This window comes from Zophobas morio, unplaced genomic scaffold (genome assembly GCF_036711695.1).
Source record: "Zophobas morio isolate AGI-343-1 ecotype UQ-CSIRO unplaced genomic scaffold, CSIRO_AGI_Zmor_V1 ptg000029l, whole genome shotgun sequence".
Lineage (NCBI taxonomy): Eukaryota > Metazoa > Arthropoda > Insecta > Coleoptera > Tenebrionidae > Zophobas > Zophobas morio.
The window spans coordinates 8,441,721-8,456,469 of NW_026972134.1; the positions used below are offsets into that span (position 1 = coordinate 8,441,721).

At 33.0% G+C, this 14,749-nt stretch overlaps 2 protein-coding genes across 3 annotated transcripts; one reads left to right on the forward strand and one right to left on the reverse strand.

Annotated features, from left to right (window-relative positions):
* Nucleotides 1–1,046: 1,046 nt before the first annotated feature.
* LOC135137235 (heat shock 70 kDa protein-like) lies at nt 1,047–3,942 on the forward strand. The gene is made up of 3 exons (XM_064066841.1): nt 1,047–1,102; nt 1,507–1,723; nt 1,775–3,942. Exons 2-3 carry the CDS (start codon nt 1,519–1,521, stop codon nt 3,502–3,504), a joined length of 1,935 nt encoding a protein of 644 aa, XP_063922911.1. The 5' UTR covers nt 1,047–1,102; nt 1,507–1,518; the 3' UTR covers nt 3,505–3,942.
* A 7,133-nt stretch (nt 3,943–11,075) lies between these two features.
* On the reverse strand, nt 11,076–14,331 carry LOC135137390 (heat shock 70 kDa protein-like). 2 transcript variants are annotated; one of them, XM_064067017.1, is made up of 3 exons: nt 14,287–14,331; nt 12,983–13,199; nt 11,076–12,928 (listed from the first exon to the last, which is right to left on the reverse strand). In XM_064067017.1, the coding sequence occupies exons 2-3, from the start codon at nt 13,185–13,187 to the stop codon at nt 11,199–11,201; spliced, it is 1,935 nt and encodes a 644-aa protein (XP_063923087.1). In that variant the 5' UTR covers nt 13,188–13,199; nt 14,287–14,331; the 3' UTR covers nt 11,076–11,198. The 2 variants fall into 2 exon arrangements, with proteins under 2 accessions (XP_063923087.1, XP_063923088.1); XM_064067018.1 differs by lacking the exon at nt 14,287–14,331 and having other exon boundaries at nt 11,076–12,952; nt 13,011–13,098.
* Between the last annotated feature and the right edge of the window lie 418 nt (nt 14,332–14,749).

Below are 14,749 nucleotides of genomic sequence, written 5' to 3' on the forward strand. Positions count from 1 at the left end.
ACTAGTTAACGATTAAAATCCTAACATGAACTGTGAATTTACAAACAATAAAACAAATTTATACCACGTATTAGCGTCGGTCGAAAATTCGCATATTTCCGTTTGGAAAAACCGCAAGAAATAGCTACGCGTGCTGGGGAAACTGTGGCGTCGTCATCGTTGCGATTAATTGTTGTTAAACAAAGGCTTCCTCCCTTTTTCCAACTACCAAAACCAACTAAACTTATTCTAGCTTCCGCGTCCTTTCATTCACCAAAACAGACAACAGTGACGCGCCACCTACCCTCTACCTAATAAGTAAACTTCACTACCAACCCTCTACCTACAAATTCCCTATCAGAACTACGAACTGCCGAAAAGGAACTAAACTTGCACATGGTTGCCTATATTTAACAATTTTCTTGATTTGATTTTTTTTATTCAAATTATTCAAATGTGATTTCACCACAACAAACAAAACAGAAAATTCAGTTGGAGATGTAGGGACCGATTAGTAACTAAAATGCGGAAAAATTACAGCTCAATTAAACTGTTCTTTTTTAGAGAATGTGGTTGGTACGTTGCGGTTAGTGAAAATTTAGTCCTAAAACTGATAGAGCTACTGCTAAATCCCAGAAGTGCATTTGCTGAGCGTCAATATATATTTGGTTATAGTGGAGTTGGTGATTTTATGGAACTGCAGTTTCATATGCGAATACATTTTTTTTCTTTTGCTTACACAAGTTAAAATGTGAGGAGTCTTGCTGTTAAGTCGAAATTCGGTGCAGCAAGGATGTTTGTTCAGTCGAGTTTCTAAAAATTGGTCCAATAGACTGTAATTTAAAATTTACTTCCACCTTTTGCTTGAAATTAAAATACTCTTTACTTTTAATTTGTAAGTATGTAGTAATAATTTGAAACATCGTCAGGCTTCGGCGATGTTTCAATGTTACCATATTAATTGTTCTAATTCTTTGTCCTTGTAAAATACCTGATTTTAGAAAAAATATATACTTATATATATTAATAAAAGATAAGATTATTTTTAAGATATCGCCACTAACTAACTAACTACGTAATCAGTTTATATCTTGTCTATGAGTTAGCAATGAGTGTGTTCTAGGTAAGTAATAGAGTTTTTTCGACATTTCGCAGCTGCTAGAATATGACAAATTAGGTCTCTCATTTTCACTTCTCTGTTGTCTGTCGATTATTTTTACAGACAGAAACTAATAAAATGATCACTGTCCAACTTTAAATATGGATTCTATCCAAAACGTTGTTGATGTTATTGCATAATTTTATTAACAACATGGCTCTTGAAATATATAACGCAGCATGCTCGTTTACTTTTACTTTACTAATTTATTCCTATATTTTTATATGGAAATAATAAGATGCAAACAAATTAGGAACATATTTCTAACATGACTGCCAATCAACTCAAATAGAATAATTCGTTACCCAAATTGAATTGCATAATTCTAAAGTAACTGTAAAATGTTGCTTATATTTTGTTTTTTGTAGACGTCAAAAATAATGGAAGATTTAGTAATCGGTATTGACTTGGGCACAACAAATTGCTGTGCTTCAGTATACCTTAATGACCAAACGAAGGTATTAGAAAATGATAGCGGACAACGTATTACGCCATCTTTCGTCTTTTTTACTGATTTGGATACGGTACTGGTCGGAGAACATGCTAAAGGAATGGCCGAAAGCAAACCTAAAAATGGAATATACGGTATTAGTTTCCCAAAATTTTATTTCAGCTTTAATATAGGCAGTTTTCTAGCTCTGAAACGACTGATCGGCAAAAAATATGGTGAAGCTAAAATCCAACACAAACTTAATTATCTTCCTTTCCAAATAGAATCTAATAGTTCTGATGACCCTGTGATTGTAATACAACAACAAAACAAAATTCTGAAAAAGACTCCACAAGAATTATGTACCGTTATCCTGGAAAAACTAAAAAAGGATGTTGAGAAAAAATTAGAACAGGAAGTGAATAAAGTGGTGATTACTGTTCCTGCATACTTTAATATTATACAAAGAGAAGCAACTTTGGCCGCTGCTAAAGATGCCGGTTTTACTGTGTTAAAGTTGCTAAACGAACCAACGGCTGCTGCTTTGATTTATTATCACGAAAATAACAGTAGCGAGTCGAATTATTCGTTGGTATACGATTTGGGGGGTGGCACATTTGATGTTGCGGTTTTAAAAAGGAACAAACACAATATTGAAATTGTTTGTGTAAATGGAGATACAAATTTAGGTGGCCAAGATTTTGATAATCTGCTCGTGGATTATGTGTCGGAAAAATTAAAAGAACTGTATAATTTTGATCCTAAAGAAAGAGATGAAGATGTAACCATATTACGCGATAAATGTGTAGCTGCGAAGAAAACCTTATCATTTGTGGAGCAGACTACAATTAGTCTCATTAGTTTTGTTGAAAATCAACGAAAAGTTGATATACATTTAAAACGAGAAGAATTCGAAAACATTGCTAATGATTTATTCCGAAGAACAATACAAATAGTTGATAATTGTCTAAAAGATTCTGAAATTCCAAAAGATACTATAGACGAGGTAATTCTGTCTGGTGGTTCTACACGCATACCAAAAATTCAGAATATGCTTTCCGATTATTTTGAAGGGAAAAAACTAAACAAGTTTGTGAATCCTGACGAATGTGTAGCAGAAGGAGCAGCAATTCAGGCGGCCATGTTATCTAAAAACTCAAAGCAAAAGATCACCAAAATTCGACTGACGGATGTGATTCCTTTATCAATTGGTACCGAAGATCTTGTTAATCGAATGGTTTTTTTGATAAAAAGAAATACATCTACACCAGCTTCCGGCACATCCACTTTTACTACAACTGCACATAATCAGTCAGGTGTGTTGATTACAATATACGAAGGTGAACGTTCAAATGTAAAAAATAATCGAATTTTGGGTGAAATGACCTTAACTGATTTAACACCAGCGCCTCCAGGTGAGTGCAAAGTAACGATTTCACTGGACGTTGACGAGAGTGGAATTTTAACGGTCAGTGCACAAGAACAAAGGCAACACGGAGAAAATAGTAAAGAACTTAAAATAAATTACGTCAGAGGAATCAGAAGCGAAGAAGAGGTTAAAAATACTCTAACTGACGCAGAAGAAAGCAAGGAAGAGGACGAGCGCTTCGAAAGATTTGCCGAAAGAAATAGTTATTTAATCAGATACTGTGAAGGTTGTTTGTACAATTTAGATGCTAAAAATATTAGGGAGAAATACAGAAGTATTTACGAAGCATGCAGAGAAACTAGAAACAAGGCTGTGTTACTAAACCCCCAAGAAGAAGACATCGTCGAAGAGCTAACGAAAAATATCAAAACGCAATGCGAACATATAGTTAAAGAGTTAAATTTTGATTGTATGCCCCATTTTATTGATATAGCCGACTTGTTGAAAAATATTTTTGGTAATATGATGCTCTCCGGTTCTGAAGATTTGCATACTGTCAAAGGTTAAGACGTAAACGGGGAACTTGCTGTCGCCGTGTCACAGTCGTTAGGTTTAAATTGTAATCTTCATTACTCTAAAAAAATGTCATAGTAATATTGATAAATATTTAAAAAGCGGTAACTCCATATGTGACGGGTGTGGCAAAATCTAGAAGATTTATATATTTTTACCAAATTAGAGACGTTTTAAAGCAGAGAGGGCAGATAAATTATTTTTTTCAGTCTAAACCACCATCATACTTTAACGGCTTTTACATAACTGTTATATTTGTTGCACTGTAACGTATATATTTTAGCTATTGTTCTGCTTTTAAATGTCTTTAGTTTATAAATGTTCTGTCAATTTGTCACACCGTTGACAAATGGAAACACCCAAAAAGGAGACGTAAGTGTTTTAGTAAATATATTTTATAGGTATGTAAATAATAAAAAATTAATACAGCAATAGTTATTTATTTACAGTTAGCTAGGCATGAACTTTGCATATAGCCTACGCAAAAAACAAAGAAATTAGATACTACCGATTAATTAGTTATTTTGTATTTTTTCACAGATCACAGTACACAAATATGCAAAGTGAGTCAGCTTAAGACATCCTTCTTAATGTCTTATTAATTTTCAGGGAATAGGAAAACAATCAATATTGAATTTGCACCTTTCATTATGCAGCAAAGACTAAAATTACAACTATAGAGAGTATTTTTTTGTTGAGGAACAACATGCAATTATTTGCTTTCTTTAAAACAGCCCTCTGTATGTTTCTAGAACTCTTAACTGATCCCTTCATAAACTTAATTCAGCTTTATTTTTATGATTCTTTTCCAACACTGCCAAGTTTTGCAAGTTTTCTTGTTTCTTTACGTCCCGAGGGTAAGCTGAGGGAATATTGTAATAGGATTTATATTGCGAATGGTTAACTTCATGCTTTCTCTGCATTTCATGAAGAAAAAACTAGATTTTGCTTTTCCGACTATCCGATATTTATTAGATACATCAATTCCGAAACTGCTGTCTGGATGGTTACAAAAATTTGTCTAATCATTCCCAATAATAATTTGTGATGTCAACTCAAAATTTTACAACGTAATAGTAGTACAGATAGAAACTATTGTAATTCTCGCTATTATTACGTACATCAGATGTGAAGACAGGGATAACTTTATTGAATTTCCAAGTATTAGGATATATAGCTTCTGCAATAATTAAATTACACAAGTGGCAACGAGGTTCACATAAACAAGAAAATACTTTTACGAGAAAAGCAGACACATTAATTATTATTAGGACTCATAGTGAAATTAGATTTGACTTTTTTGACACCATTCAAAATATCATAGGTAATTATCATAAACTTGTGTAAAACGTTCACCATATCACTTTTTCTACCACAGATTGGAAAACTGTCACAGATATTATCACCATTAAAGAAGTTACTGAAATGAGTCGTGAAATTATTGACGATTTCTTATGGATCAGTTACTTCAATATCTTTATCGAACACATGATCTGAGATATTCGAGACATTTTTCTTTTGATTAATATACCCACTATTTTTTTGAGTCTTGCTTGATATTCATTTCCGCTGATACTTACTATAAGGTTGATATATGCCGCTCTGATTTCTTTCTTAATGAGTCTTCTAAGCTCATTAACTTGTGATAATACTCTTTCAAATTTGTCGTTTTAGTAGCTCTTTCATAATTAATGCTTACGTTACTAAAACAGTCAATGGTAGATGATGTACACCAACAGGATACTATATCGTTGTTATAATCGGATTCTTGGGAATGAATCTATCTAAAAGCTCATAAAGAATAGAACCGAAATAGTCGCAAGCAACATTGACATCTTGGATAACTAGTAGTTAAGATCAATCTGTTATTCAAGTATCTATAGAGCTCTATATAATTTCTTTTACGAACATGATATTTGATCTTAACTCCCAAAAAGTTGATCTACGATTCTTTCAAATTAGCTACAAGAATTTTTAGAATGATAGATACCGCAGGTTGGTGAGCATCACCATATTCAACTACTGGAATATCAGACTGCATCACAGTACATTTCAAATGCTTAGAACAAAAGATTAAGTCTAAGTGGCAATAGTTACTGTTGAAAAGAATAATAAAAGTTGTAATATTTGGGGATGCTAAAATCACCTACTATTAAGGTTTTTTCAAATAGAAGATACTCATTCTTCAAGTACTCAAAAATTTCTTCATAACTATCATAACAGACAATAAAATTAACGTTTGAACCTTGATTCCAATTAAATCAGCATCTGCACAGTAGTTCCAAAGATATTTGGAAACAGAATTAAGCACATTATGAGTGTCATTAGTCCCTGGTTAACCTTCAACTGCCTGCTATTGAGCTTAATTCTCATAAAAGTACCAGAGTAAAATCCCGATTTAACTAGTTATAAATTATCCTTACGTCTATATACTTATCGCTAGTGAATCAATTGGATCTTGGGCAGACGAGACTATTACTATGTACGTAGTTTATCTTGCTTATATTTATTTAAGCTTACACAAGAACGTATCTTGATGTTATCATTACTACTATTGGTCACTACTACATTTTGATAGCGAGACATATCATCTTCTTTTCGGGTTGCAAATGATTCTTCCTAAGATTCAGGCATATTAAACAGAATTAGATTATAATCTACTGAGGGCAGAAATTATCGGACTAATAATTATTAGTCCGATAATTTCTGCCCTCAGTTACAGCGATTATTTCTTCATCACATAGTTTATTTCCAGAATCTCGCTCAGTACATTACTTCCACTCTTTTTTAGTTCAACCAGCTCATCTTTTAAAACGTCAATTTTTTTCATATTGTTTTTTCATAATGTTTTTTTCCGCTACTGGACCGAAAATATTCAATTTCTAACCTGGAAAGACCTGCACTCTTCGTGTGCATATCCTTTCCACAGATGTTACATACATACAAACACCACTGCGGCTTCAATTATTTCCATTGAAGCCGCGAGAGGCAAACCTACTGTTTCTAATAATTCTAAAATGCTTATTTCCTTCATAGGATTGAAATGTTGACTGTAAAATATAGCCGCCTTAACCTATGATCCCCAGCGCGTTAGTACAGGTTGTCTGGCATTGTTAAATTTTTTAGTTTTCCCTATAAACTTCCACAAGTAAAGGAGCTTTGACAAAAATTTTCTTCACATCTGATATCAAAATAGCTGCATCTTCGAACTGATGCCAAATTTTTTCAAACAATGGTCCAACGCAGGAGCCAAGCAAGTCGCGTGCATCATTTGGGGATGAAATACTTTTAGGTGTATGTGACTATAGAAGCCACTCCATCGGTTACAAAAATTTATTAACTATGTACTTAGAGGTTCATGTACAAATCAGGCAATCGTCGCATGATTGTTTTTTTTTTAGCTGCTTGCGAACTAGAAGATAAGATTATCCAACTTCATCATCCGATAATAATTTACTGACGATACAATTGGCAATATACCTTCCAAGTGCCTCAATCGTTTCATCTACTGACAACCACTGATATGAAAAATCTCGAATACTCACAATGATATCTAATTGTTTAAATAATTGACATTCAAAAAGTGGTGCTAAAAGAGTATGCCACAATTACCTACTCACATTTTTGAAGTACTGTGGAAAGGAATTCTTGCGTAAAGTTGATTGAAAATTTGACTAATCACCCCCACCAATAATTTGATAACGTTTGTTCATTATATTGTATAATCAACATTACCGACTTTGTATATAATAATATACTTCTGTACTTGTAGTTTACGAATCTCATCTTAATTGTATTTATTACTGCTATATTTGTTCATTGTTTAAAGCGTCTTGTTCTTTGCCAACATAATACCCAACCTTCGTATAACAGATAATCAACTTAATGGGAAAATTCTTGCTTCACAGAAGTGACGTCGATGGTATGAAACCAGCGGCCGGCGTACATTTTTTTTAATTACAATACTTTAAAATAAATTTAATAAAATTAATCACTCATTCATTATTTGTTGATGAGATGATTTTCTCGAAAATATAACAGTAGAACAATTATAAAGTAAGAATGATAGTTAATAGCATTCAGAATATTTTGGTTAATTGAGGCTTATTAATAATTTTATTCCCCTGCTTTGAGACGACAACTCATTCAAATCAAACAAATGTCAGCGTGACATTCTTCCGATGTATAAACATAAACATTTCAAGCACTACGCATGTTGCTGAGGGAGACCACTTTTCCCGTTGGTTATCTGCTATAAATATACTTATTTTACAATCTCCGTACTCGTCTTTGCCTGATCGTTTGTTGACACATATGATCTCGAGATTGTGTAAAATGCAAAACCGGACGTTCCAGTAATTTATGACTTGCCGCCAATCAGCCACCTGCATAAAGAGCTGACGGCTGACTGCCATGTTTTTTTTCAGTATCGTTTCTCATTCTTATTTTGCTTTCCTATTCGTTTAGTAATTTTAAAAGCGTGCTATAACTTCTACCCATTTATCAGCGAATCTAATTGTTTGTTACAAATTAAAAAAATCAGTGCTTACGGTGTTCATATAATTACCTCGGTTTTGTCCAAAATTAACAGAACTTATTCATTAGATATTAGATTAGATAATATATCTATGCGCAAATATTATCTCAGTGGAAGCTAAAAAGGAAACTCAAGTTTCAACATAAACAGGAGTTGGTAAAATGTCGTAGAGTAATCACAAGTTTTGTTGCACCTCAGCCTTCTCCTTTCTTGTTTTTTTTTTTACATATATTTATTAAATTATTGACAACATGTAAATTACATTTTCTAACTAACTTCCATTCATAATAGGAAAAAAAGGGTCCTCAATAAATGTAGCATAAGAACCTAGATCCCCTCCTAGGTGTTCCTTTGGAATTTGCGCCCCCACGGAGCCAAGGGTTTATAATTTTTCAAAGAGAGGTGATTTGTAGGACTTATACTTCAGGCGCGAGGGTAGTTCTGTCGAAATAAACTTAAACCTAAAATTATAAAAAAGAGACTTGCATATACATTAAACAATAATTATTCTTTTCTCAATATTACCAGCTTTCCACAAACTTTATAAAAAACTTCACCATTAAATTTTACTTCATAGTCTTTTTTGGTTCCCCACAGTGATATTTTTTTTTCCACACTTGTTATATATTTAGGCACTTTAGGCACTCGCACCATTCACTATTAATTAAAAAAAGCTCTTTTAGTATCCCTACATTGTTTCTTGTATGAACGTCTAGAATTTAAACAGAAGAGCCGTACAAGTTTTGGAAGAATTTTATCGTTTTATTACTCCAACATTCGATCTTCGATCTTTGTTTCCGAGTAGGCACGCATATCAACCATGTTTCAGAATGGGTTCGTAACAAAGAGAAACTTTACAAATTCTAGTATTTATAGTTTTAGGAATGTTTAAGTATGTAAAACACAAAATAGGCACGTAACCATATAAGGTTTGTAAAACATGTCTTAAAAAATAAAAATAATCCATTTTGCCTAAAATCCGGGGCTTACTCATTACATTTATAAACTTGCGAATGCGACAAAAATGATCTGGTCACATCAAAAGCGCGTGACCTTTATTCAAGTGAATTTTCGTTATTCGAAGATTGGAAATCGAAAAATGAAACCAAAAATTGATCAAAGGTTGTTTCGACAGAACTTCCCTCGCACCTGAAGTACAATGAAACATTTTTGAAAAACTATAAAATTTGTTGTTGCGATTTTTTTCATGAGAGCCCCTATAATTTGAAATAAACATACCTTATGCATGTAATGTTAAAGTAAATGTAAAGAAATGTGTTACGTATGTTTCCAAGGAGTCAGATGTACAAGGACACCATTGTTATACCCATGTATAAGTAAAAGAGCACCATGATTTTATTTTATTTATTTTATTTATTTATTCAACGGGAATACCCCTTATAATACATACAATTAATGGTAATTGAAACAAAAAGATCCAGAAGGACATATAAATTAACAATAACACAAAAATAAATAAAAGTTAACTTCCAAAAAAAAAACAAAAAAGATAAAATAATTTGAGTAAATAAATATACATAAATTTAACAAAACATTTTCTAACATACAGAATAGAATATAATATTTTCTCCAACAAGTTTAGAAGCAAGCTAAGAGGTTAGCGCAAATTTCTTACACTATTCCTAAACTTCGCTTTGGTTGTATTAAACAACAAAAATTCATCATGACTTACCAGCCGATTAACCTGTCTCCTCATACGCAACAGTGGGTGATTTCCAGCTCTGGGAGAGTTATACAAAGAGACACGAAACAGAACTACACTACGTGTGTTTCTAGAGTTAATTGGGGCAACCCAAAATAATAGTTGACTAAATAAATGAGGATTATTATCAATGATAATGAGGCTTAAAAGTAAGTCTAAAATCAAAAAATGTCTGAAGGGATGGATAGTTTTTCCAGATTCTCATTTGGGAATATTAAAACACTAATTTCCAGTATTCAAGATTTATTTGTAAACACTGATGCACTTTGGCAAATTATTTGTAAAAAAATATCACCGTTGATTGGAAGAGGGAAAGGGATTTCGTACTGATTTTGAGTGTGTACGGAGCGACGTTATTGTGATTTCGACGATTTAACATATGAGAGAAAGACCGAATGAGCCAATAAGTAGCGATTTTGTTAAGGAATAGATTTATTATCGTCGTTTTGAAAAGTTCCATTAAATTTTGCTCCAGATATCAATATATAAATTTTTTTTAGAATTTTAGATCAGTCACAATAATTATTACAATCTTATATCTCAAATCTTTTTATCTACCGAGTATCTGTCGTTATTCCTAATTTTATTTTAGACAATTTAAGTTGCTAAGTGTACTTAGTTTTTAATTCAGTTTTGTTTAACGTAGATTCAATAATAGACTCCGGTCCTAAGGTAAAACCGAGAAATTTGTAAATTTATATATCGTGTAACAACAAGCTCTAAACCGTTAACGAACCACTACAACAAAACAACAACTGACTTGTAACTTTGGAGTAATTGCCACACCATTCTATTTGATTAATAGTATATATATATATAAGTACTATCTCACTACCCAACTCTTCTTGTTAATTAAACAAATCTAAAGAAACGTTAATAATGATTATAATGAGATTATAGTGTACGGGTATAAAAGAACAAAACATTTATTTTACAATCACGTATTTAGCTAAGAAACTAGAAATGTAGAAAACGTAATAACGAGTCCTGTCCTGAGTATCGTTTCTAGGATTTTCTAGGTAAACCACCCGGCCACCGGCAAACGAGGTGGGGTCGTCTTTGTTGCTTAATTTTTATGACCTCCACGTCCGGTGGTAGTTTGCAAAAACTATACGCAGAATGTGAGGTTATGACACCATGTGTTCTTTGGTGTACATCGACGAATAAAAGTTTACATATTGTCCATTCTGAACACATTTACGGAGTAAATTAGTCAGTAAAGGAACATATAGGTACAATGTTCTGTGAAGAAACAGATTTTCTATATAGTGGCACTGATAGTAACTAACTGTAAGTAAATAACTATTGCTCTAGACATTACTTTATTATTTACATATAAAACACATTAACTATTATACTATGGGATAGTGAAGACTCAACTTTAAACGTTAAGAGTGTCAGGCAGTTAAATGAGTTCCCATTTATGATTTAATCATTGACATTTTCAAATTTTTCCGCAGTATAGAGCATAAAATTACGAAGAAGAGCGTCCAAAAAGTTCGCCAAATCCATAAAGTAAGGCATAAATTCAAAATTATGCTCTTTAACTATTTGTTCGCACTGCAATCTGATATTTGTTATTAGCTCTTCGACGATGTCTTCTTCTTGAAGGTTAAGTAATTCCGCCTTTTTCTTAGTTTCTTTGCATGCTTCGTAGATACTTCTGTATTTCTCGGTAATATTTTTAGCATCGAAATTGTACAAACACTTTTGACAGTAATTGATCAAATAACTTTTTTTTTTGGCAAATCTTATAAAGCGTTCGTCTTCTTTCTTGCATTCTTCTGCATCAGTCAATGTGTTTCTAATCTCATCCTCGGTTCTGATATCCCTGTCATAATTTATTTTAATTTCTATACTATTTTCGCCGTGTTGCCTTTCTTCTTGTGCACTGATTGTTAAAATTCCATTCTCGTCAACCTTCATGGATATATTTACTCTGCATTGACCTGGAGGAGCTGGTGTTAAGTCGCTTAAAGTTAATTTACCCAAAAGTCGATTATTGTTTACATTTGCACGTTCACCTTCATATACGCTAATCAACGCACTTGCCTGATTATTTTCACCAGTAATGAAAGTGGATGTGCCGAAAGCTGGTCTCGATGTATTTCTTTTTATCAAAAAAACCATTTGGTCAACCGCGTTGTCAATCCCAATTGATAATGGAATCACATCAATCAGTCGAATTTTGGTGATCTTTTGCTTTGAGTTTTTAGATAACATGGCCGCCTGAATAGCTGCTCCTTCCGCTACACATTCGTCAGGATTCACAAATTTGTTTAGTTTTTTTCCTTCAAAATAATCGGAAAGCATATTCTGAATTTTTGGTATGCGAGTAGATCCACCTGACAGAATTACTTCATCTATTGCATCTTTTGAAATTTCAGAAGCTTTTACACAATTATCAACTATTCGTATTGTTCTTTTGAACAGATCATTAGCAATGGTTTCGAATTCTTCTCGCTTCAAAGGTATATCAACTTTTCGATGATTTTCGACGAAACCATTGAGAGTGATTGTGGTCTGCTCCACAAATGATAAAGTTTTTTTCGCAGCTACACATTTCTCACGTAATATAAATAAATCTTCTTCTCTTTTTTTTGGATTAAAATTATACAGGATTTTCAATTTTTCTGATACGTAATCCACAAGCAAATTATCAAAATCTTGTCCACCCAAGTTTGTGTCTCCATTTACAGAAATAGTTTCAATATTGTGCCCACTTTTCTTTAAAATTGCAACATCAAATGTTCCTCCTCCCAAATCGTACACCAATGAATAATTCGTTTCGGTACATTTGTTTTCGTGGTAGTAAATCAAAGCAGCAGCTGTTGGTTCGTTGAGCAACTTTAACACAGAAAAGCCAGCAATTTTAGCAGCTGCCAATGTGGCTTCCCTTTGTGTAACATTAAAGTATGCAGGAACTGTAATCACCACTTTATTCACTTCCTCTCCAAATTTGTCCTCAACATTTTTTTTTAGTTTTCCAAGGATAATGGAACATAGTTCTTCTGGAGTCTTCTTCAAAATTCTGTTTTGTGATTTTAGTACAATTACAGGGTCATTGGAACTACTGGATTCCATTTGGAAAGGAAGACAACTTAGTTTGTGTTGGATGCGCGCTTCGCCATATTTTTTAGCGATCAGTCGTTTTAGAGCTGGAAAACTTTCTTATATTAAAGCTGAAATATAGAAATTTCATGAATCAATACCAAATATTCCATTTTTAGGTGTGTTTACCGCCAGTCCCTTAGCATGTTCTCCTACTACTACCGTATCCGAATCACAAAAAAACACAAAAGATGGCGTAAGACGGTCTCCAGAATCATTTTCTAATACCTTGGCTTGATTATTAAGGTATACCGAAACACAACTATTTGTCGTACCCAGGTCAATACCAATTACTAAATCTTCCATTCTTCCCAGTGTCTACAAAAAACAATTAGTAAACAATAATGATTTTTATATCAATGGAATGACGAAAAGGGAAGAAAACAAGACAAACGCTATATTGAAAATGCACGTTTCAGAACGCAAAATATAGAATGCGAACGATTTTAAGACGATTCTATAATCTTTAAAAAGTGTGGGTATTTGTAAAGGGTCATAAAAAAAACCTTATATTTACTAGTTGATCGTCTTTTTTCGGAAACATAGGGTCTAGAAAACCACCAGGTATGTGCAGTGTCGTTCAGTTATTTCTGAGTTAATGGACGGATCCCAGGTTAGAAAATGTTTAAGTAGTAGCCGATGGTGGGCATTTTCATAGCTTTTAGTATTTATTTTATATAGATAACTTATAGATAAACACATTAACAAACGACATTAATTTAACTTTGCATCAGCTCACTTCCTAATCTAATTTTTTGGGACATCGTGTCAATGTAAATAGATAAATACACATACGTTTTAGTGATGAAACACGATCAAAAAGTAATTAGATTGTTTTTTATCGCTTGTCATGTTCAGACAGGTAACGTGTGGATAAATTTTAAGAGCGTGGGAAGACTTCATTTCATTAGAACTAGGGAAAGGTTGTCTGTGTTGAGTTCAGAGATAGATATTTGTTTTAGACGGCGAATAGTGAGGAGGAAGAGAATAGGTATAGGGCATAGGATGAGGAAAGACTGCAGGATGTGTTTAGAAGTTCGAGAAACGGTGGAGTATATATTGAAAGAACGTACAAAAATGAAACATAGACGGGAGAGTGGGGAAGAAGTGCTGTATGAAGATGGGAGAGGAATTGAGTGGATGAAAGAGGTATGAAAGAGATGAGAAGACAAGGGAAAAGGGGGGGGAAGAAGTCAAAGACGATGTAGTTAATTTAATTTAAAATATTCTAAATGTTTAGAACAAAATTAAACGTAACCAATCTGTTTAAGCCCGTAGGGCAAAATAAATTTGATTTGACTGATTGATATAATGTGAGGAGTGAATATTGAGTTTGTATTAATATTTCCTGTGTAGCCTTTTTTATTGGATTATTGACATACTTAATAGAATCTTTGTTACATACCTAGACCCTGTTCAGTACTAACTCATGATAAAGATAAAAACTTACTGCGCATTTGGCAGCGCTATCGTAAAAACAATCTAATCTTTGATTAGTAATTAATGTATTTATTTTTTTTTACAGATTACAAGGATTTTGGATCAAGTAGTACTAGACTTCTACTGTAAAATTCTATTCCAAATTTTCCGTGTTTCATAGCCCCTTCATTCTGAATAATACTATGTTGTAATATCGTATTGCCCAAAATTCTTCGAGATGATGAAGGAAACAGCCAAACGTTTTCTAAAAATTTTTAGACCGGGTTAAATTAAATAGTTGACAGCGATTGAATTTTTAAGACGGTGTTAATGTACCACGTGACTGACGCTACGCCAATCAGACGTCGCTAAACTTCGTTAAATGCGAAACTGAATCTCTGTTAAAATATTGTAAAAACGGGCCCTTAGAGTCTAAAATAATCAACAAA

What these genes read in the sequence shown, in the direction of transcription:
- LOC135137235 (XM_064066841.1), top strand. Translation starts at nt 1,519, where the DNA reads ATGGAAGATTTAGTAATCGGTATTGACTTGGGCACAACAAATTGCTGT. An exon ending in ACCTAAAAATGGAATATACG is followed by an intron (nt 1,724 to 1,774) that starts GTATTAGTTTCC and finishes GCAGTTTTCTAG; the next exon opens with CTCTGAAACGACTGATCGGC.
- LOC135137390 (XM_064067017.1), bottom strand. Translation starts at nt 13,187, where the DNA reads ATGGAAGATTTAGTAATTGGTATTGACCTGGGTACGACAAATAGTTGT. An exon ending in ACCTAAAAATGGAATATTTG is followed by an intron (nt 12,929 to 12,982) that starts GTATTGATTCAT and finishes AAAGTTTTCCAG; the next exon opens with CTCTAAAACGACTGATCGCT.